At 45.7% G+C, this 24,522-nt stretch overlaps 1 protein-coding gene across 8 annotated transcripts; it reads left to right on the top strand.

The window, feature by feature from the left end:
• Window positions 1-177: 177 nt before the first annotated feature.
• SLC31A1 (solute carrier family 31 member 1) lies at window positions 178-24,486 on the top strand. 8 transcript variants are annotated; one of them, XM_035112661.2, is made up of 6 exons: window positions 178-256; window positions 3,973-4,143; window positions 20,244-20,418; window positions 21,259-21,331; window positions 21,802-21,970; window positions 23,428-24,486. In XM_035112661.2, exons 3-6 carry the CDS (start codon window positions 20,287-20,289, stop codon window positions 23,627-23,629), a joined length of 576 nt encoding a protein of 191 aa, XP_034968552.1. In that variant the 5' UTR covers window positions 178-256; window positions 3,973-4,143; window positions 20,244-20,286; the 3' UTR covers window positions 23,630-24,486. The 8 variants fall into 8 exon arrangements, with proteins under 8 accessions (XP_034968552.1, XP_060126595.1, XP_034968553.1 ...); XM_035112662.2 differs by lacking the exon at window positions 178-256 and adding an exon at window positions 593-1,509; XM_060270611.1 differs by lacking the exon at window positions 178-256 and adding an exon at window positions 1,534-3,348.
• Window positions 24,487-24,522: the final 36 nt, after the last annotated feature.

A 24,522-nucleotide genomic window follows, 5' to 3' on the forward strand; every position in this document is an offset into this window, starting at 1 on the left:
GCGTCCACGGGGGCGCTAGATCCGCTGCTACTGCTGCTGCCGCTGCCGCGATTTTAGCGGCGGGGCTCTTATGTTTGACAGAAAGGGAGGGGGACACGGCTGGACCAATGGGAAGCTGGTTTCTGGGAGAGGGAGGCGGGAGGGCGTGTGACGCTCGCTCGATGCTGGCCAGTGAGGTGGCGCCTCCGCTCGCCGGGCGAAGAAGGGACACGTCTGAGGAGGTCGAGGGAAGGAGGAAAAGGCGAAGAAGGAGCAGGTAGGCGGCGAGCGCAGGGAGCGAATACGAGGCGGGTGCCGGTGCCGGCGCCTCATCCGGGGGGAAGGCTGAGGGAGGTGGACGAGGAGGCAGGGAGCGAAGATAACTGGAAACAACTCCAATTTTATGTGTTCCTCTATCTATATGGTAACCGTGAAAAATAATAAAACAAATATCATCGTTACCTCAAGAATGATTAATAAATCCTAAGTGGCAGAGGAGCAAGGGGAACGGAGGGAGCCTGAGGGTGAAAAGGAGGAATGAAACGGGGGTGAAGAAGGGCAGGATTCCGAGGGGGAGGCAGAGGGCAGGAGAGACGAGGGCGGGAAAGGCGGGAGGCTGGGGCTCGGGAGGTGGGAAGTGCCGTTGTATTCCGATGTGGCATTTTAGTTCTTGTTTATTATTGCTTTCGTCTGATTTCATAACCTTTGGGTGCATGTGCCACACAGTACACTTAAGTAACATTCAAAGCACATGCTTCCCTCCCCCAAAGGATCCTGGGAATTGTAGTTTGTTCCTCATGGAGCTACATTTCCCAGCACCCTTAAACTTGAGTTCCCAGGCTGGCTGCATACACACCATGCGTTTAAAGCATGTGTCTTTCCCCCAAAGAACCCTGGAAATCGTAGTGTACCCCTCACTAGGCTACAGTTCCAAGCACCGTTAAACTAAAGTAGTGCCCAGGGTTCTTTGTGGGGAATGTGTTTTAAATGTGTGGCATTTGTGCAACCTGGTTGCAAATGCAACATACATTTAAATCACATTTCCCCCCTTCAAGTTCCCCAAACCCTTTACAGACTACTGTTCCCAACATTCTTTTGTGATGAGAGGGAATTGTGTGCTTTAACAATGTAGTGTGTTCACAGCCTCAGTTGTTTTACTGTGAAGTTGCTTTGAGGTACTGTACCTGAATGCAAAAATGTCACTAATAACTGTGGAATAATAAATAAAAATAAAATTAATTCAGCGAAGAAGAGCAAGGATGGGTGAAAGCAGAAGATGGGCAGAAGAACTCCGTTGCTGCATCAAGCCAAAGGCCTATCTAATCCAGCTTTCGGTGCTGACAGAGGCCAACCAGATGGATGTCCTCATGGAAAGCCTGCAGGCAGGAGCTGAGTTCAACAACAGTGCTCCCCACTTGTGAATCCTAGCAGCTCATATTCAGAGGCAGACTGCCTCCAACAGTGGAGGGAAGACATAGGCATCATGGCTAGTAGCTGTTGCTTGCCTCTGAAAGCCATTATTGTTTGTGTGTGAGTGTGTTGTATTTAAATGGGATTTGTAAAGTGTTGGGGGACTGAACGGGAATGGGTGACAGGATGAAGAGGTGGGTTAAGGAAAAGAACATGAGAGTGAATGATAGGCGAGAGACAGAGGCCAAATGAGAAAGGAGAGTGGTAGTAGAGAATGTTGAGCTAGCTGGACTAGAGGTTAATGTTATATGGGAATGGGGAAGTGTGTATTTATGACCAGCAGGCCTTCCAAAGTGCAATTCTAGGAAGCGATGTAACTCTCTAGTTCTTTTATGTCCAAACAGTTTCTTGAGGGATTTTTCTTTTTAGGTTTTTCAAGACTGGGCTAGAAAGAATCTCAGTTTCCAAGCTGGTGAAGAAGTGTTTGCTGGTTTGGAAGACAAACAGGCTCAAAATACAAATAAATCAATAAATCTGTATTGTATAGGAGTGATAAGATAAGATATCTTTATTGTCATTGTCCCCTTGTGGGAACAACAAAATTACTCGGTTGCTACATCCACTCAGATAAAGCATTCCGCATAATCCAAAATTACAAAACCTAATTAAAATCAGTAAATATAATACAAATAACAAGTAAAATAAGATGACTTCAAAGTCCAGGCTTTCCATTTAAGGCCAAAATCGCTCTAGAGAAGAAACTGTTCCTGAGACGGCTCGTTCTTGCCTGCATAGTTCTATATCTCCGTCCCGATGGCAGGAGCTGAAACAAATGGTGACCAGGGTGCGTTGGATCTCTTGATATGTCTAGTGCTTTCCTAGTGCTTTTGGCTCTAGTGCTTTTCTATGTCTAGTGGCTTGTGTGAAATGTTTTTTGCCACCCTTGCTTTGGAGGTGGCAGTGTTGTAGGGCACTTCCTAGATAGGCGGACAGGGGTAGGTGGATAAGTATTCCAGGCATCTGGTTTCCCAGGCTCCAAGAAGTGTGAAGGTGGCACCTAGAGCTTCTCAGGCTTGAACTGTCATGAGTGCTGCTGACTACTAAGGAGTAGGAAACATTTTTTGCTGGTGTAGTCTAATTCATTCTGCCCAGAAATGCACCCTTAGTTATTTTCTTCTGTGCCTCAGGTTCCATTTCTGGGCTGTTGTCCAGGATCTCCTGGTTTAGAATGCCTTTGTGTGGAGAGTTGGCTAGGCACGTCTCCCAGAAGAATTAAGAACTGATTTGAAAAAGGCTTTTACACTCTTGGAGATTAACTTTGTAAAAAAAAAAACTTTCTGTAATAAGAGTCCTTCTCAAAATGTGATTTGAAACTTGAGAGTTTATAAGCCAGCTGTATTTTCCCTGTCAATTGTGTCTTTGAAAACTGCATCACCAGAAACAGCAGATTCAAATTCTTTGTACTCATTCAAATCCTAAAAGATATTGGTTAGATCGGACAAATAGCTGAAGAGGAAACTGAGCTGGTGTAGCCAATAATGTGGGATTTAAAAGGTTTGGTGATGCATCTTACTCTAAACACCCATGGCATGTCATAGAAAATAATCCAGCTCTGGGATCATCTCTTGAGGTTAATTCTTGCATTGAACAAGTGGTGTGCCTTTCATTCCCATACACTGCTCCAGTAATGTTTGCAGCTGAAGCCTACATTTCAAGAAAGTTCCAGGAATCAGCGAACAGAAGCATTGCTGATTTTTCTTCAATGTCTTATAACAAGCTTGTAAAGTTTGTGTGGCCTGGGTAGCCAATTCACAATTTGTGGTCACCAGAACATGCCCTTGCTACAAAGGGTCTGCTGCACTGCAACACAGTGCAAGATGAAGGACAAAGATGCAAGGGTGTGGTATCTTTCCCTGTCTCTGTACCTGCATCATCTTCCTCCAGCTCAGAGCCAGAAAGGTAAGACAGAGGTTTGTTTTGGCTCTCTGTTCACACCCAGCAAGTGCAGAGCTAAAGTAAGCTGTAGGCTTCTGACCATGTTTGGGACTGGGGAGGGAGTAATTATTTCTACCCCTCTGCAGCTCTAATGTCAGAAGAAGGCCTCAGACTTAACTCACTCACAAGAGCACGTCTGACTCCTTGCCCTGATGTAGGAAGCAAGCACACCCCAGATGCAGGGGTGGGGGAACCTTTGGTCCTCCAGATGTTGCTGCATTCCCATCAGCCCTAGCAAGCATGCACAATGAACAATAATAATGGGAGTTGTACTTCAGCAACCTCTGGGGGTGGGGCAAAGGTTCTTCACACCTTTGTTAGAGCACGTACACTGTTTTTTTAAAAAAAAAAATCCCAGAAACCACATTGCCCTGTTCTAGCTGTTTGATTCCAGTCACTGTGCTATCCATTTGACCTTGGACTGTGTATTTGCCAGATCGAGAGTGTTTTCATGAGAAGAGGGCACAAAATAAATATCAACATGAGGGCAACTTTCCTCCTTTTACTATGTACCTGCCCATGTCCCTGGAGTTCTTAAAGGTGGTATTCCTATTGACTAAACAGTCCATTTCTTTTCTTTCTTGGCAGTGTACAGAAATCATCAATCTGCTGCCAGGAGTTGGAGCTTATGCTTAGGTGTTCAGGAGCAGGGCTGAGCACACAAGCAACGGAGAATTACAGATGGTATAGATTGTAAATTTTACACAGGATAAGAGCTATCTCTTCAGTTGTAAACTTTTGAAGCCATCCATAGTTAAGGTAAGCTTTTTGGTCTATTTTAGCTTGTTAGTTAATGCTTGTTTATCTTCCAGCAGTTCATTTATTTTTCTGGACACTAATTAGCTGGCAAATAGATAGAGAATCCAATTTGTTCTTCTAGTTTCGTGAATAGTTAAAAGAAGGAGGTATTGCCGACCTAGTGGCCTAATTCAAGATCTATTATGCAGTGTGTGGACTTCATTAATGTTACTCCTCAAGACAGTTCTCCACCTCCCAAAACCTCTTTGTTCCCAGTGTGATGAATATTTTATGAGAGGTTTATCCCTGACCCCCTTATCTCAAAAGGGTTTTTTGTCAATACGCCTTGGTTGGCTTTAATCACGTCATCATGATCTGTGCTGAAAGGAGTGTCAGCAGCTGATAACTAGTCTGCCATCATTCCTCCTCGGAAGTTGAGTTCAGTAAGGCTTTTGACAGTTCCCCATGATATTATTGCAAAGAAGGTGGTAAAATGTAGGCTGGATGAGGTAACTGTTGACTGGTTCACTGACCGAACCCAAAGAGTGCTCACTAATCATCATCCTGGAAAAATGTGACAAGTGGGGTACCAAAGGGTTCTCTCCTGGGTCCGCTGTTATTCAATGTCTTTAAAAATTACTTGGGTGAAGGAATTGATGGGGATGCTCATTAAATTGGCAGATAACACCAAATGGGACAGGTAGCTAATAGATTCAAGATGACCTTAACAGATTGGAGAACTGGACCCAAACTAACAAAATGAATTTCAATAGGGACAAATGCAGGGTTCTGCACTTAGGTGGGAAGAACCAGATTCACAAATAAAAGATCGGAGACACTTGTGAAAAGGTCTTAGTGAACCACAAGCTTAACATAAGTCAACAGTGTGATGCAGCAACGAAAAAGCTAATGCAATTCTAGACTGCATCAACAGAAATATAGTGTCCAGATCAAGGGAAGCAACAGCCCCATTCTGCCTTAGTCAGACCACACTCAGTATATTGACAGGCTGGAACATGTGCAGAGGAAGGCAACCAAGATGATTAAGGGTCTGGAAACAAAGACTTCGGGGGAACAGTTGGAAGGAGCTGGGTATATTTAGCTTGGAAAAGAGGAAACTTAGAGATGTGATAGCCATATTCAAATATCCCAAGGACTGTCATATGGAAGACGGAGCAAGCTTGTTTTATGGTCTGGAGCAGGCACCCCCAAACTGCGGCCCTCTAGATGTTTTGGCCTACAACTCCCATGATCCCAAGCCAACAGGACCAGTGGTTGGGGAAGATGGGAATTGTAGTCCAAAACATCTGGAGGGCCGAAGTTTAGGGATGCCTGGTCTGGAGGGTAGGACTTGAACCAGTGGCTTAAGGAGATTCCAACATCAGGAATAACTTTCTGACTGTAAGAGCTGTTCAACAGTGGAACAGACACACTGGGGAGGTTGTGGACTCTTCTTCCTTGGAAATTTTTAAGCATAGGTTGGATGACCATCTGTCATGGATGCTAGATGCTTTACTTAGGGTTGCCATATTCCCAATGGTAAAAATCTGGACAGAGTTGTTGAGTTGTTTTTTTTCTTTGAATCAAAGTTGCTGAGCTTTTTTTGGGAACATCTCTCTTTTGGGGGGCGTTTCTTAGATTTTTTAAGAGGTTTTTTTAATAGCCCAACTTGACATACGTCCAGGTTTTCCCAGACATTTTGCCGATTCTGCAAAAAAATGTCCAGACACCATTTTATGAACAATTCCTGGACATATGGCAGCCCTACTTTAGTTGAGATTCTTGCATTGCAAGGGGTTGGACTAGATGACCCTTGAGGTACCTCCCAACTCTACAATTCTATGAAATACTATGGTCACAGACCATGTAAAGCTTCATAGAGGATAAACCATGGTAATTAGCCTAGGTGCTTCTGCTTTTTGCTGCTTAAACATTTTAATTTTCTTGCAGTGGCATCTAAAGCAGGCCTGTTTCTGATAAGAAGGGACAGTCTTAATTTGTGCTGACTAGTCTGCTTACCCCAGAATTGACTTCATGTTTGTTGGATTGGGTGGTGTGAATTAAAGTTAAACTTAATTAAACTCAGAGTAGAGCTATTGAAATTAATGGACCTAATTTCATTAATTTCAATGGGTCTATTCTGAATAAAACTTAGGTGAATGTCCTCCCCTCTTGGTTTTTTCTTTCTTTTCTTTTCCCCCACAATCTCAGGATCTATCAACCAGAGTCAGATGCAAAAGATACACAAGATTTAAAGGGCATGTGTCTAAGTGCATTTTGAACCTAGGGATTTGTTCTCAGTACAAGAACTGAACTGAGCTCACAGTCCTCCTGGTTAGCCTTCAGCTTTTTTCATTTCAGCAGCTTATTCTTATGGAAAGAATAGTTGTTTGTTAAACAAAACAAAACACCTCGTCGAACAACTGCAAGTTACTCAGAGATCTACTAGTAGATTCCAATCCACCTTCTGAACACCCCTAGTCTGTTCAGTAGTTAATTTACTTGGCAGTAGGGTGGGAGAAAACCTTGAGAGTACACAGTGATAATACGAAAAGGCTTGCCTTGACTCCAGAGGAATGATTCTCTTCTCATTGTAAAATCTTGGCACCTCTCCTCAGAGTGGGTGTTACTTGAACATAGGGTCCACAGCTAGAAAACAGTTGCAAATCCCACAAGCGACCCATACAGAGAGTCACTCACAAATGTGCGTCACATGCCTATATTCATGTGCCTTAAAGTTGATCTCTTCTTGTCCCTTGTCAGTGTCATTTACCCATGCCTGTATGGAGGCTTCCATACAGAAAACTGTTTTTTTCTTAATCTAGAGTAGTCTGTGGTTTGGGTCATATGACTTTCTAGGCTAGCAGTGCTTAATCACATGTCATACAGAATCTTTAATTGCTAGAAATAGTGGTACATTGAGGAAGCAGGCTGACTTGGTTTTGGTTAGTTGCACCCCCTCTTTTTGCTTCTGTTGCCACCTCCCCAAATATCTCTATCAGAATGAGCTTGTCTCCTCCGTGGGGGTGATGGCTTCGAAGAAGAGACTGTGAAGCTGAAGCAGCTTTGGGGAGTTAATAATTATCCTCCAGGTATACACAGTGGGTCTGGATGCTGCATGTCAGTGCCATTGAAAGCGGCTGTGTGGAAACTTTGATCTGTTGAGGGATTGTTGGCAGGGGTGGAAAGCTGGTCTCCTGCCAGCTGTGAAATGGGGAAGCAGATGGGGAGAAAGGAAGCCCCCAACCCCTGCTGGCCTATTCAGGATTTCTTGAAAAGCATTACATGTTTAAGAAAGCCAGGAAACTAGATTATTGGAACTTGCAAACCTTTCTTGTTCTGACGCCAAACAAGAGTTCAGTCTTTCCCTGTGCTCATTGGCAGCAGGCTCTGGTAGACCTCAGGTAGTGGTCTTTCCCATCTACCTGATATCCCTCTTAACCTGGGAATTCCTGCATGCGAAAAATCAGCTCTTACATTGAACTATGAGTCCTCTGGGGACCACGTAGCTTGGATTCCTAGTGGGAAGGGCGAGCTGCATTTCCCACCGGCTGTGCCATATACTGTATGCAATTCTTTATCTTTGACAACTTCAATATCTTTCTTATGACCAAATGCACAGCATGTTGTCACAACATGGCCTAGCTACCACTATATCTTCCCTCCCGCCCAGCCCTCCTCCAATCAGCTGCTCACCTGATTGAGGGTAATGTTCAAAGACAATAACCTTTGAATAATAATAATAATAATAATAATAATAATAATATTTTATTTATACCCTGCCCATCTGGCCGGGTCTCCCCCGCCACTCTGGGCGGCTTCCAACACACATTAAAATATCACAGATTAAAAACTTCCCTAAACAGGGCTACCCCCCCATCCCAGAGCTCCGTACCCACAATATGTATTTTGGCAGATTGAATAATCTTCCAAAATACAGAGTCTGCCTGTCTGCTGTTCTTTCTAGGGGATGAGAAGGACCCACCTAACACAAACCAAACTGCTCATTGTTCCATTTGGCTGAGGTCCTTCCTGGTTTTGATACCCGATGATGCCTACAATTGCTAGGTGCTATACTAAAATAAAGAGTGGGTTTACATACATTTGGCTGTGTGCTGAATCTTTACAACACAGGAAAGGGCCATAACTGAGTGGGAGAGCATTGGCTTTGCATGCAGAAAATCCCAGGTTCAATCTCCAGCAGCTCCTCCAAGTTAAGGTTAGGAGAGAGTTCTGCCTAAACCCCTGGAGAGCCACTGCCACTCAGGGTAGACAGTATTTAGCTAGATGGACCAATGGTCTGGCTCAGTCCTATGTTCTTGCTGTACAAAGTGTATAAGATGCTGTGGGGGTACATTGCCATTCAACTCTGAATGAAACTTAATGCCTCATTTCTCCCACCTTGCCACACTTCTCCTTATGTTTCTGACTTTTCTGTAAACTGTCAGTACACACTATCTTCCGTTATGTGTTCCTCCATCCAGATTTCACTGGCAGTATTCACTGCTCCTGGCTGTTGGCCCCCACAGACACCTGCCCCAGCAAGCAATGGACTTACGTCAAAGGCTCTAATCTGCCAGCCCACTGGCCTTATCATGCCAAGACAAAGTTAGGTGCTGTTCCAGAGTTCAAAGTTGCACAACAGTTGCCTGTAGCCAAAGGGTTGCGGCGCTTCTTTTGGGTGAGGGGACCAAAACCATTACTCCTGTTTTCTTCTGATGCTGCAGTGACTTTTGGCAGAACCCCACTGTAAGCAGGTTTACCATCTTTTTTGGGGTCAGCATGGGCAATGGACCTGCTTCAATAACTGTAAATAACAGGAAATAATAGTGATGATCTGCTGAGGGAAGAGGGGTTTGAATCTCTTACAATATTGCTCTTTGCCCTGTAGTGTGGTTGGCATGGCTTTATTGTTTACCTGGATCCACCTTGCACCTTACACAAGCTCCTCTCTGGGAGGAGACCTGTCTGAGGAAGGGCTGTAGCTCAGTAGCAGGCATCTTCAGGTAGGGCTCAGAGAGACATCAGTCCAAGAGTCTGGGGAGCCTTCTGCTAGTCAAGTCTAGACAATACTAAGCTAGCTGGACCAATGTTCTGACTTTGTATAAGTAAGTCCTATGTTTCTCTCAAATGCTAAGCACACTCTTTGGTGCAGAACGTCTTGGTGTGTGGCCTGAAAAGCCTGTCCTCTTTTGGTTTCAAGAAGTCAGATATTGTTCCTTTCTGTCCTCATTCTTCCTGCCTGGTCTATGCTGCTTCTTTCCAAATGGGAAGAGTGAATGCAGCAGTCTACCCTCAATGATCCCCTGGGCTAGGTCAGGAAAGTTTGCTACAGTGCTTGCTCATTGTTTGGAGAGTAGAGTATGTGGTGCTGCACTATAATGTCTGAATCCTCTACCTCTTCCAATGTGAGCAGATGAGGAGGAGGAGCTTCTGCTGTGTCTTAGATTGGTTGTGTCTTAGATCGGAAGAAAACACAACAGTATTTTTTTGCTGTCTGGGGAACACTGCTGTAGGATGTACTAATTTTCATCCACCTGGGAGAGGAGGAGGAATTATTTACTGACAATGAGCTAATTGCAGTAATATATAGACCAGTTGCCTTTGAGGTTTGAAAGAAATTAGGGGTTAATATTGGGATTGAGGCCACTTCAGTCTTTGTTGTCTTTTTAAGGTTGTGAGCCACATTGCCAGGAAAGCATTATATGGAGAATAAAAAGGGGATTTGGGGATGCATTGTTGTCTCCAGTCACTACTTGTGAGCTTTGGAATACCTATTTGGATACTGTTAGATGAGGAGGTCTCAACCAGGTGGACCTTGATCTGATTTTCCAGAGCAGAGGTGCGAGAACCTCTGGTTCTCCACATATTGGACCATAACTCTCATGATCATCCCATATTGTTGAATCACAGGTCCCTCATCTCAGCTCTAGAAGGATTAAGTGAGAAAAACAGTTGTGTGGGATGGTTACAGGTAGGTAGCCATGTTGGTCTGAGTCGAAGCAAAATAAAAAAATTCCTTCAGTAGCACCTTAAAGACCAACTAAGTTTATATTTTGGTATGAGCTTTCGTGTGCATGCACACTTCTTCAGATACAGTGTGGGAGACTGTTATCTCCAGAATTGAATCTGAGCTGCATCACACATTAGAGAAGCTATAAGCTACCTCTGAACACTCATGAGCTTCTGTGTTCTGACCCCTGACCTCAGGTTCCCAGGAGTAGAGGCAGTGCTCTCCAAATACTTGAATCTGTGCTAAAAATAGCAAAATTTTCAACTGTGGGATTGGAGTGTGGGAGAGACATTAAACAAAACAAACACGACTGAGCAAAATCCTTATCAACTTCATGATTATAAACATGCAGAAACATGATCCTAATAGTATTAACTTCTTTTTAAAGCTTAAAGATAACCTCACTGGCAGGATAAGTTGTAAAACCTGTACCTCCGGTGAACGTAGACCTCTAGATGTTTCAATGCAGCTGGGTGTGACTTGCCTGTCAAGTATGTTGTTGCTGTGATAATTGTCCCATCATAAATACTTTCTGCGCTGGCAGCTGATTTCAAGCTTTTGGAGTAGCCAATAGGGTGGCTAGCTTCAACTTCCTGCCCATGGAACTTGGTCTCTAGCTGCATAAATGTGCATGCACACATATAAAAGGCCTAATAAAAGTAGTGTGCCGCTATAAGAAATGACTCACAAGGTCATGCTTCTGTACTGTCCAATTACAGTGGTGCCTCGCTTTACGAATGCCTCACACAACAAAAAACTTGCTAGACGAAAGAGTTTTGCGTTGTGCGAGGCATTCGTAAGACAGCAAAATTTTCTATGACCGCTGCTTCGTCTTACGAAGTGCGGCCATAGAAAGCGGCAAAGGAAGATCAGCTGTCAGCACGGGAAACTGACAGCTAATCTTCCTTTGCCAGGGGGGACGGAGCCGAAACGTGGCGGTGTGGCGGCTGCCCCTGCCTGTCTTCCCCTTGGCTCGGGGAAGACAGGCAGGGTCAAACAGCGCCCACTGCGATTCTGCTCTGTCCCCCGCCGCCGCCTCTCGCGCCTGCACCCCCCGGCACGGAGCGCAACTTCGGAGACCTATGTATTGGTGGCTTACGAAGTTGTCGTAAGCCACCAATACATATTTTATTATTCAGTCACAGACCCAGTAAATCATAAGCCATAAATCAGCTTGTTTGCCAAGTGAGCCTGGTTTGCAACCCAAATTTGAAAAATAAGGCAACTCAGGGAGGGTATAGGGAAGAGCAGGGTAAACAGAGAGAGCAAAGGTTTACAACCAAACAGAGGCAGTGATAAGGAGAAGAAGCGAGATAATGAGGTCCTTTGTTTGTTTGTTTGTTTGTTTGTTTGTTTGTTTGTTTAAAAGGAGAAGAGGAGGAGACTGAACGTATGAGTTGTATGTGTCTGGATATAAAATTGCAACCGCTCTTTGCTTGCCATTTCTCTGAATATTTGTGGCAGCCTGGGCAAACACTTGGATCAAATCCTGTTGTGGCTCTTTCCATGAATATTCTTCCCCTCAACAACTCCTTTTTGCAAACTGCTGAGGTTCAGGGCTTGAAATGTGGTGGTATTTACTTTGGAGATGAAGTGGTTAATACTTGCAAAAGGATGTCAGGAAATTGAATAAACTGGGAGCAGCATTCTGGTCTCATGATGTTGAGATTAAGAGTATCCATTGCAATTGGCAAGAGAGAGTGTGAATGAACAGCTCTGGGGTCCCTCATCTCTCTTTAGCAGGCAGAAGGTTAGTCTGAAAAAAGCTTGGCTCAGAGGTAAGAACCCCTAACACTGTGTTTACCTGCCAGCTTCTGTCTCACCTGTATGTATTGGCTGTTATTTCTAACTCTGCATGTGTAGCAGGGAATTTGTTCCGGTTAACAAGGAGAGAGGGCTAATTAGATGCTCCCCAGCATTTGTTTGAAGTTTATATCATTTGTCCTGGGAGGTAGAAGGGGAATAATTTACGTATGTGTGTCTGAGCTGTGGACTATGCTGTCTGCTTATGGGATGGATCAGAGCACCAGAAACAGTAGCTGTATCTCACTACAATCTGGAGAGCATTCCTAACTAGCATTGTCTGCTCATGTGGAATTGCTGCAAGATGGGAACATCCCAATGTGGCAAACCATTTGTTATCTGCCTCATTGCACGGCTGCTATTTTTCCAAACCTGGGATCTGGTGGGGAGGGGAAAGGTTACATGTTTGTTGAACAACCTGGTCACAATGGAAACCCAAGAAGCGTGATGTTTAACTCTTGTTCTTCTGGGAAGACCTGAGGGCAGTGATTAAAGGGCAGAGGGATATGTGAGTGTTGAATTTTTAAAAAATATTGTATTCTACATTTGTAAGTGCTCTGCATCTGTAAGTGTTGGGTAAGAAGGAAAGTCATTTTGATTTGTACTTCCTTGAACAGGTACATGTTGGAGGAGGGAAGCTTCCTGGTGCTATAATCTCCTTAGCAGTGTAGTGTTTTGATTTAAGAGATTTTGAAATTAAAATAAGCCTTTATTGTCACTACACCACCTGTGTGCAATGAAATTAAACGAGCCCCCCCCCCCGTTTTGCTGTTAACTATTGGATGTGTGCTGCAGTAAAGCTTGTTAGCCACTCAATTATTATTATTATTTAATCTTAAGGGTTTTGGTTCAAATCTATTTTTACAACTGCACATTGTTGGCTGAAATCCAAAGCCCTACTTAGACTCGCCCAAGTGTTTTCTTAGACCCAGTAGGACTTTTTCCTTTTGAACAGCTGATGGGCTGTGCAACAAAACTGGTTTTGAATCTCCCCTGCAGTTTTGCTATTGAAGTGGGGTTGCTTTAGGTGGTTTACACATCCTGTATAAGATAAAACAAAAATTCTTATGTCTATATGTGTATGTGGGGGGTGGTGGCTTTTTTAAATTAAAAAAACTTGTTCTGATTCTGCTGGCCCTGAGGAAGGAGTGAGATCTGGGCAGGACACTTTGTCCACTGGATATTTGATTTGGTTTTGGCCTGGTACCAACATTGTCAGCTTTGGGGCGCTGAGCCTGTTTGCTCAGGCTTTTGGTTTTACAGTGGTACCTCGGTTTACAAACACAATTGGTTCCGGAAGTCTGTACTTAACCTGAAGCGTACTTAACCTGAAGCGAACTTTCCCATTGAAAGTAATGGAAAGTGGATTAATCTGTTCCAGACGGGTCCGTGGAGTACTCAACCTGAAGCGTACTTAACCCGAGGTATGACTGTAATTGGTTCCGGAAGTCCTTACTTAACCTGAAGCGTTCTTAACCTGAAGCGAACTTTCCCATTAAAAGTAATGGAAAGTGGATTAATCCATTCCGGACGGTCCACGGAGTACTTAAACTGAAGCGTACTTAACCTGAAGTGAACTTTCCTATTGAAAGTTATGGAAAGTGGATTCATCTGTTCCAGACGGGTCAGCGGAGTACTCAACCTGAAGCGTACTTAACCCGAAGTATGAGTGTAATTGGTTCCGGAAGTCCATACTTAACCTGAAGCGTACTTAACCTAAAGCGAACTTTCCTATTGAAAGTAATGGAAAGTGGATTAATCCGTTCCAGATGGGTCCGCGGAGTACTTAAACTGAAAGTACTCAAACCGAAGTGTACTTAAACTGAGGTATGACTGTAGCAGGAAAAGTCAGAGGTTCACTCCCCTACCGTGTTTCCCCTTTTAAAATACGTAGTCATAAAGTAAGCAATGGCAGGGTTTTTAAGCATTTGAGAACTATAAGACATACCCCAAAAATAAGCCATACTTCCGCACCAGCTAGCGGGACCCAGCATGCCGGCCGCAACAGGAGGAGGAAGCCTGCCGGGTCGGGTCGGTGCCCGGAAGCGGCGGTGGCTGCTGCAGTGCCGATAAAGCATGCAGCAGTGCTGCATGGAGCACAAGCCAGCAGGACCCAGCTCCTGCAATGCCGGCCACGGCAGGAGAAGGAAGCCTGTCGGATCGGGTCGGTGCCCGGAAGTGGCGGTGCTGACAAAGCGTGAAGCAGCGTTGCACAGAGCACCAAGGGCACGAGCGGCAGGAGGAAAGAGAGAGAGGCTCGTTGCTTGCACACTTTAAGAGAAGCAGCCAGAACCGATCTCCACATTCCGAGCCTCCCTTTTGCGCGTGCGGGCATGTTAAAGCCCCGATCAGTTCACTCCCCACTTCTTCCTCGCCATCCCTCCCTTTCACACGTTGCCTTGACCCCGCAGCCCCCCTCCCCGGCCATCTTCCCCTAAGTGCTAAGTGCAGCGCTGCTTCGTGCTTTGTCAGCGCTGCAGCTGTACTCTCTCCCTCTGTGTGCACGTCTCTCTCTCTCCCTGTGCGTCTTTCTCTCTCTCCCTCTGTGTGTGTGTGTGTGTGCACGTCTCTGTGTGTTTGCGCGCGCGTCTCTCCCCCCCCCCGGACAGAGAAAAGGTTCTGCTTCGTCTCGTCATTCAGCCACCCCGGCCTCCTCACTGAGGGCCGAAGCCGCTCCCCTCCCCCTGCTCCCCTTTCATCCCTCCCCTCCGTTGGTCCGTCGGTTGGGGTTGCGCGCGTGCGCCAGGGGCGTGGGCACAAGCCTCGTCCCCCTTGTGCTTCTCTCACAAGCGTCTCGGAGCGGGACGGGTCACTGCCTCCCTCCTCATTCCCCGGCCAGCGTGAGAGAGCCCGGGGAGCAGCCGCTATACCTCCGCGCGCGCACACACCCGGCCGCCTCCGAAGCCATGGAAGCAGGAGGGAGATGAGCAGCCTCCCCCCAATCGCAAGTGCTTCGACTGTGACCAACGCGGTCCCACCTACACTGACATGACAGTGGGCAGCTTCGTGTGTACCTCCTGCTCCGGCATCCTACGAGGTTTAAATCCACCTCACAAAGTCCCTCCCCCTGTGTGCACATCTGTCTCCAAGGCAGGTGGCCATCCAGCCTCTGCTTAAAAGCCTCCAAGGAAGGAGAGCTCTTGACTCAGGATGAGTAGGAGGGGAAAGGGAGAGAATAGAAGAGGCAGAAAATGGAAAAGACCATAACAGAGTGGCAGAGCACCTTGTGCTCTGTATGCAGAAGGATCCCAGGTTTAACCCCCAGGTACCCCCAAGTTTGAAATCCTGGAGAGCTGCTGCCAGCCTGGTTGACAGTAAAACCTGGATAGCTCAGTTGGCTAAAGTGTGGTGCTTATAATGTGCACGGAAGAGAGCGCCGAGCGTCCTGGGCCAGTGGGACCCAGTTGTACCAGCACTTTAAAAAAAAAGACACTCCCTGAAAATAAGCCACCGTGTGTTGTTGTTTTTTGAGGAAAAAAAGTTATAAGACGGTGTCTTTAAAAAAGGGAAAACACGGTAGGAGGCTGCAATCTTGTGCCTCCTAGGGCTTACTTGCATGGGATTTGTGTTGTAAAAGCATAAATAATCTTCATAAAATAGGAATACTTTTAAGACTCAGGCAGGTAAAACTGAATCTAAAAAAGAAGTTAATGTAGCGACAGCCAAAACACCATTGAAACAAAGTTTTCAATAAATGAAAAAAGAGAAGTGGCTTGACAAATCTCCAAGTGGGGAGGTGCCACTGTTGAAAAGGCCCTGTCATGGGTACCTTTGTAGCTGATTTTCCCAAATGGGACAAGGAGCAGAACCTCGAATTTGGTTCAGTTAAAAAAAAAAAAGTTCAGTGGGACATGTTAAACATTGGCTGCAAAATACCACTTATATGTTGACAAAATTCAGAGAGAATAAACCTGAGCAAGTGGGTTCAAATTGGAAGAAAAAATTATTTAGACTGGGGATGGGAAACCTCTGGCACTCTGGGTAGTGTTGGTCTCCAGTTTCCACCAGCCCCTGCCAGCCCAGACAGTAACCAGGGGTGATGAGCATTGTAGTCCAATAACAGCTGTACTGTAGGCTAGTTTCCCATCTCTGACATAAACATTAGGAAGAACCCTGATGTTACAATCTGTTGGGCAGTGAGACAGAGTGTAAGCGGAGGTTTGATGGACATCTATCAGACTCCCTGTATGTAGTACTACATTTACGAAGTGTAGAGATTCCTTCAAGCTCAATAGCTCTATGAGACCCTCTGCATGCAAAGCGTGTGCTCTGCACCAGGCCACAGCCATTCAAGGACCAGTTTCTATATTTAAAGTTGCAACCTTGGAGCTATACACAACCCTTTAATATGCATGTGAGTACATGGTGTGCGCTTGTAGCGGGGGAGGTTGCCTAGCACTGGAACACATTCAGCTCTTGATCTTCATGCTTTTTCATCATTTATGCTAATGTGCAGAGCAGACACAGTGTCGAGAGGTGCAGCCCCTCCCTGCCCTGAGATTCAGCTGCCAGGATTCACTTGGGTTGCCCGGGCTGCTTGGAAGTCCTGCCTGCGGCAGACAATAAAGTGCTTTCAGGCTGAGCCACTGGCTTCCTGTCAAGAACCGCACACTTTGCTTTGGGGGCTGTAGCTCTTCTTCTGCACTTGACTGGCTATGTTGTGCAGGGATCTCCTTTTGCAGTGGCTGGAAAACCTCTGAGCATCTGGTATTGCTATGTAAGCTGTGGGCCTTGGCATGTTTGTGGGGCAGGAAAGAGGCTCTCGCCTCTTTCCTTAAGTTACTTACTATTGTATATTCTTATTTGATACCCACCTTTTTGCCTGACGTTACGCAAGGCAACTTACAGATAAAAAACAAGAAGGGTTGAAAACATAGAAAAGACAGTAATTAAAAACAACTAAACATTCATAAAATTAAAAATGTATACATATATAAAATCTATTAAAACCGTATCAAGAATTGCAATAAAAACAGCACAGCGCCAGACTTTCATTAAAAGCAGTCAATTCCCCCAAGCCTGTTGGAACAAGAAGGTCATCACCTGCTGGCAGAAGGACAACAAGGAGAGAGCCAGTCTAGCTTCTCTAGGGAGGGAGTTCCAAAGTCTGGGAGCAGACACCGAGGATGCCGTCTCCCACGTTTGTACCAAGCATGCCTGTGAGGGTAGTGGGACTGAGGGCCTCACTACTGCTGCTGCCATTACCATATCGAAAGTCATTCAGAGCTGGGTTGGATACTGTAACATTCCAACCTTTTACCATAGTTTCCACCCTTGTTTCTGCCCTAGAATCATAGAATCATAGAGTTGGAAGAGACCACAAGGGCCATCCAGTCCAACCCCCTGCCAAGCAGGAAACACCATCAAAGCATTCCTGACAGATGGCTGTCAAGCCTCTGCGTAAGGACCTCCAAAGAATGAGACTCCACCACACTCCTTGTGAGCAAGTTCCACGGTCGAGCAGCTCTTACTGTCAGGAAGTTCTTCCTAATGTTTAGGTGGAATCTTCTTTCTTGTAGCTTGAATCCATTGCTCCGTGTCCACTTCTCTGGAGCAGCAGAAAACAACCTTTCACGCTCTTCCATATGACATCCTTTAATATATTTGAACATGGCTATCATATCACCCCTTAACCTTCTCTTCTCCAGGCTAAACATACCCAGCTCCCTAAGCCGTTCCTCATAAGGCATCCTTTCCAGGCCTTTGACCATTTTGGTTGCCCTCCTCTGGACACGTTCCAGCTTGTCAGTATCCTTCTTGAACTGTGGTGCCCAGAACTGGACACAGTACTCCAGGTGAGGTCTGACCAGAGCAGAATACAGTGGTACTATTACTTCCCTTGGGAGACTTCTTGGTTTGCCCCATGCATAGGGATTCTGTGGCCCTCCTGATGTTATTGGACTCCCCATCACCTTAATGAAGAGTTATTAATCTGTGGATTAACGTTGCAAGGTGATTTGTGGATACATTCTTAAAACCATTTTAAATAATTTTAAAAGCAGCAGAACAACTGTGTATAGGTTTAAAAGCAACACAGGATGAACACCTAGGCAGAGACCTTTTCCTCTTGTTGAAACAAAGATGAAAACAAACAGTCTTCAATTGTTTCTGGAAAGTACAGATGGCAGGTGCCTAACATATATTTTATTATTATTATTTATTCAACTTATACACCACCCTATACACGGAGGTCTCAGAGCGGTTCACAAAATATCTCAAGAGGAAAACTCAGGAAGATAGTGGGATGCCCACTATCTGGTTCCCCATTCCTGGTTTACACATATAAAATCGCTGGCACCACCAATCCATTTCTTCCTTCATAACTTTCCTTGGAGTCAGTCTTCTGCTTTATTCCCTGAAAGTCCTCATCCCTAATTGAAACAAAGCCAACGTGTGGTAGACTTTGATAATATTAATTCCTTGTTATTCTTGACTTCCTTCTTCCCTCTCTGTTGAAATTTAGGCTGTGAGCTTCTTTGAGCAAGGACATGGCTCTCTTCCTGCACCACTCCCCAAATACATTACTCCTTGGAAGTGCCATGGCATTATAAACCATAAAACCCCATTATCTAGCTGAGTTTTCCTGACTCAGAAAAGGGGGGAGGCAGGAGTTTGTGTCCAGTGTCCATCATTACTAGCTTCCTTACAGTACCTGTAAAGTACCTTCTTTATAGTACCAAACTACTATATAGTTTGGACCACTATATGGTAAACGTTTAAACATCTCCTTGCTTGGATTTCTTATCACTTTTCCTCCTGTGGAAACAGCTACACCTTTTCTCTCTCTTTCCCTGGAGACTATTTGATTATCCGTGGCAATGAGATTAAAAAGATTTCAGTCCAACCTTCTGTGCACTTAACCATCTCCCGCCTCATTAAATTATGAAGACATGGGGGAGGCTGTTGCTCTGGCAATGGGGACTAGATGGCTGGGGGCAGCCGATGTCCTTTTCTGCTGCTGGACAACGCCTTCACCTAATGTGACTGTAGAGATCTGTTCCCCATAAAACGCCCAGTTGCCAATTAGAGGGGAAAGTTTCCATGCATTTGACTTTTGAGTTGATGTAATTTAAAATAGGTCTGTAGCACAATTAAACCCTGCAGCAACAAAGTTATCTTTGTAGATGTTTGTGGATAACTCCTGCAGTTCCCAAGCAGAGATTTGATAAAAAGCATGTCCATTTTTGCTTATTCCTGCTCCCTGTCGCGTCATAGAATTGTGGGTCTGGCTACAAGGTGACCAGGTTCTCTTTTGTCCTCTGTGTAGTGTAGGAGGATGCTCATTGGGCCTGGTGGACCAATGTTATGAAGAATATCAGTAGGTGGAGCCTGAATCAGTGATAGGTAGAGTGAGTTTTAGTCCAGCCTTTCCCCCCCTTCTGAGTTCTACAAGGGCAGCACTGAGACTTAAGAGGAGGAGTCTGGGCTGGATGTAAGTAACGAGGCAGGCTGGGGCTGGCAGAGGGCAGACTGAGTTTGGCGGGGCAGTCTCCTGTTTGCTCTACTATGTCTAGGGCAGCCTTGGAAATTATTACGGAATAGTTCCCGGCCTGCTACATGCTTTTAACTACCCTCTGACACCCTTTCCTTCTCCAGTTCTTAAATGCCAATTCCTTCTGCCAAGCTACTAAGGGACTCTTCCATGGGCTTGTTGCCCTTCACAGCTGGAAGAGGTGAATGGGATAGCTTTGTACTGCTCTGTCTATTATAGTATAGGTCAGGGGTCGGCAACATAAGGCCCATGGGTCACAAGTGGCCCACAAGGGTCGTTTAACCAGCCCACGAACCGAGCCACTACTGCTTCATGGTCTGATCTAAAGTAGACTGTAGCAGCATCACCATATAAATATATGGGGGGGGGGATAAAAAGAAATGGGTCCCCAAATGCATGCTTGAGTTGAAGTTGGGTCCCAGGTCTGTAAAGGTTGAAGACTACTGCTGCAGGTGACTTTGGGCCACTCGCCGGCTTTCAGCCTAACCTCAGAGTGGTTGTGAGATACAATGGAGCAGAGAGGGGAAATGATGGAATATAAATAAAAAGCACTTTTAATGAATGTACTTCTCCATATACATGTTAGCTATTCTTGCATTGCGCAATCTTCCAGAACTGATTTCCATATCCTTATAAGGTCTGGAAACTTGGTTTTCCGAAAAAAATTAAAAGAGTAATGAACATTCCAGTGTTTGTGTAGAATATCCCTAGGCTTGGTCTAAGGGCCAAGTTTCTTAAGATTAGCTACAGGCATGCCTCTTCCGCTAGAGGTACTCTCTTCTTAATGTCTTCTATTGTGTGTGTGTCTTCCAGGCTTCTACAGCATCCCCTGCCCTCTAGTTCCTTGGGGATCAAAATGTCCAACCATCACATGGCGCACATGGGCCATGATATGAATAGCTCAACAACGCCCACCCCAGATCCTCACGCACACCATCATGCCATGACATCATCGGGGCATATGCATGACGGAGGAATGATGATGATGGTGAGTAGAGCTCAAGCAATACCTCTGGTGCAGAAGCTGTGTGACAAATTTGGCCTGCCAGGCCTCCACATTGGATGTCAGGTGTAGGGCAGGCAGAGATGTGCTGCTTGTGCACTTGAACCTTGCAGAAAGTAGGATTTGACTCCTGCTTTCTGAATGGTAGGGTATATCAGCAACATCACCAGATCTACTAAAAAGCTGTCCAGGTCCAGAAGGACAGAGGGAAGCAACAGCACGCACATCCCACTTAGACTCTTCAACTCTGTGGGTGCCGACTGCCACTCACATGGCCTGTTTGTGGCCCCACCAAACTTTAAGCAAAGTGCTGATCAACACTAACGGCAAGCCCTGTGGCATCCTGATCGGTGACTTTTTGGTGAAGGTGACCCCTGCCTGAAGCAGGGCTTGCTAATTGGCACTTGCAGCAAGCCACACGAAGGTCAGCTTTGAAGTTGGGTCACCTGACAACAAGATGATGTTGAACGATTGACAGGTAATTTCAGAGGGTCTTCAAACCTTAGTGGAACTGCAAGTTTCTCTGAGACGAGCCTCCTTCCATCTCATGAATTGGGAGTTCAGCTGGTGACTGCAGATGGCGACTGGAGAGTGCAAATGTTGACGACCCTCTTCTCTCACATGCACACATTCACCACCCTTGGATCATGCTGGCAAAGAGGGAGGCAATGGGGTGGGGCTGGGTGAGTAGGGTGCCACTCCAATGGATTTGCAGTCTCTGTGGTTCTAGTCCCATGCAACCTGTTTGAAACTGTGATGCCTAAAGACCCTGCCACTCACAAAGCTGCATTGTGGCATTAAATGGACTCCTTGTTTCTTGTGCAGGATATGACCTTCCACTTTAGTTATAACAATGTGCCTTTGCTGTTTTCCGGGCTTGTCATCAACACTGCTGGAGGTGAGTGAGTGATTTACTAGGTGCCACTGAGATGGGTTAAAGTATCTGTTGCCCAAACCACAGTCTGGTGGAGGCGTGGGGGATGTTGGGCCACATACAGCAACAGGCAGGAAAAAAAAAACATCAAATAATCTGCCAAGACCCCCAGCAATTTTCAAGTGGTTCTTAGGTGGGGGAGATGGGGGAGAAAGTTTGGGAACTGTTAGATTTACTGATTTATGTGTGGTAGATCAAGACTTGTTCCATTATCCAAACCTCCTTGGAAATGTTAACAATGGGGATGGGCCATAGCTCAATGGTATATCACATTCTGAATAACTTAATGCTGGAATCAATGTTGCTAAGTAACAACCTCAGCCAATCAGATTGTAGTATCACTTGAGTGCTTTACTTTTACTGTACCTTAACTGGAGTGCTGATATCTCAGCACGGAATAGATCCAGGAACTTTCCTCCTTCCCACTCTGCTAGAAATGGCTGGTGCATTTGTGGCCATCTTCCTCCTGGCCATGTTCTACGAAGGCCTGAAGATTGCCCGAGAGAGCCTCCTTCGGAAGTCGCAAGTCAGCATCCGCTACAACTCCATGCCAGTTCCTGGACCAAATGGCACAGTCTTGATGGAGACACACAAAACAGTTGGGTACGCACGCTCTTTCCATCTACAGGGGACTTTAACATGGGAAACCCAACAGGGGAATAGCCAGTTCATGGTCCTTTCTTACCTAACTCACAATACTTGTGGTATCTCACAGAACAGCTTTTTTTCAGCCCGGTGCCCTCCATATGCTTTGGACTACATCTCCCATCAGACCTGACCACTGGGGTCATGCTGGCTGGGTCTGATGGGAGACAGGAGTCCAAAATTATCTGTGGAGGATACCAGTTTGGGGAAGGCTGCTGTAGAATCAGAGATGAAAGAAAGCAGGGTCCATGGTGCAGGTTGCAGCTTCAGTATCCCTGGCAGATGGTTTTAAATACCACCCACAAAGAAAAGTCCACCACCTCTTGAGGCAGACTATTCCACAAGGTTATATCCAGTGTTAGCCATCCTACTCAGAGCACCCATTGAAACTGATGGACACATCTAACTTAGGCTCATTAATTTCAATCGGTCTCCTTCGGGTATAGCCTAAATGGATACAACCCCTCTCAAACGTTTACCCCCATACCTGCTTCCTGTCCACTAATTCATCTTGTTTGGCATACATGGTCTTCTCCCTCCCCACAACAACCCTGAGAGACAGTGACTGACCCATAGTCACCTAGTTAGCATTGTGACTAAGTGAGGATTTGAACCCTGGTCTCCCAAACTCAAGTCTTACACTCTGTTTCCCATGCCACTCTTGTTCTCATCCTGTCCTCTGGCGCAATAGGAATCAAGCCCACTCCCGCCATAGGAATCAAGTTGGCTATGATGCCTCTCCTTAATCTTCTCAAATTCAGGCTGAACATTCCCAGTTCTTTCAACCATTCCTCATAATACTTGGTATCTAGACACCTTACCATCCTGGCTGCCCTTCTCTGGGCATGCTCCAGTTTGTCAATTTGTGTCTTAAAAATTGGCACCCAGAACATGGCTTGACCAATGCAGAATAGAATGAGCGCTATTTGTCATGTTCTGGATGTTTTGCAGCCTAAGATTACGTTACTCTAGTGTTGTTGTTTCTGTACCATCCTTTAAATTTAGCTTGTGATCCACCAAGTCACCTAGATCCTTTTCATGTACACTGCACCCACTCCAGTCTCCCACATGCTATGCTTGCAACCAGATTTTGTGTGTGTGTGTCCCTAAATGCAGGACTTCACATTTATTCCTGCTGAACTTCCACCCTGTTGGTTTCAGCCTTGTTGTGTCAGGAACCAAAGTGGGCTGCTCCTTCTCCAGCAGGGGGGACAGGCTCCATTCTATGCTAAATGTGTGAGAGAAGTGTCAGTTTAATTCTTTCTTATTACACCTTGTTCCTTCAGTTTGTAGGTCATTTATAGATCTTATCCCTTTCTGGTTCCAAAGTCTGCCATTCGTAGTCAGTCCTTGCCCACCCACCCAGCATGTACTGAATGTTTCCTCTCTCTCTCTCTCTCTTTCTAATTGGTCAGGCAACAGATGCTGAGCTTCCCTCACCTCTTCCAGACCGCGCTGCACATCGTCCAGGTGGTGGTCAGCTACTTCCTTATGCTTATCTTCATGACCTACAATGGCTACCTCTGCATTGCCGTGGCAGCAGGCGCTGGGACAGGCTACTTCCTCTTCAGCTGGAAGAAGGCTGTGGTGGTGGATATCACGGAGCATTGCCATTAACACCAGACAACGGGTCCAGGCCTTTCCCTACAGCCTTTGGCAGGGACCAGGTGCAGCCCAGTCTTACTGGAAACCAGGCCAAGAACATCCCATATGATGCCCCCCCACCCAACTTTCTGGGGATGAAACCTGTGCCTCTCACCTCTCTCCCCCCCCTCCCCATTTATCCCTCCTTCCCAATAAACATGGGCTCCTGACTGGTGGAAAGAGTGCTGATCGCCAGCTAAGATAGCCTGCTTAGAATGGTTGGCTTTGTATGCTAGATAAAATTAGTGTGTTTGATTGTACTTTTTTGTTTTTAGACTGTACCATGATTGAAAATAGCTGGCAAGCTGACAGGAAAATTATTCCACGTTCTTTTCATAATACTTTTAAGTAGCATATGCTCTCTTTTTTTTTTGCAGGGGTGGGGTGGACAGGGTGCAAGTGGATGGCCATACTCAAATCAGTGGTAGCAGAAAGGTACAGAGAGCCTCAGTCATTATGCCAGTACTTCTTTCTGATAATATAACAGAGGCCTGTGTCATTTTCTTGGAGGCTCTTGATCACTTGTTTCCTCAATGTTTGAGTCTAGTATTGTGCTCTTCTCCCAAACCCCCAGGCCAAGCAGTTTATGCTGCCCTGGTTTTGGGCAGCCTGTTGCCTCTGGTCCGGGAACTGCTGCAGCACCTGCTTTCCAGAACAGCAGTGGGCCTCTACACATCAGCCAGGGGTAATAGGCCAACTTCTAGGAACAACACATAGCTCGTGTGCAACTGGGACCTGCTGATTTAACGGTGGGATGTGCAAAAATGAATGCAAATGAAACCAGTTTTCAAAGTAGCAAGTTCTATTTTAAATAAACTGATGGAACAAAACACTGGCTTTGTTTCGACTTTTGGGTAGGGAGAGTG

Source organism: Zootoca vivipara, chromosome Z (genome assembly GCF_963506605.1).
Source record: "Zootoca vivipara chromosome Z, rZooViv1.1, whole genome shotgun sequence".
In the NCBI taxonomy this organism is placed as follows: Eukaryota; Metazoa; Chordata; class Lepidosauria; order Squamata; family Lacertidae; genus Zootoca; species Zootoca vivipara.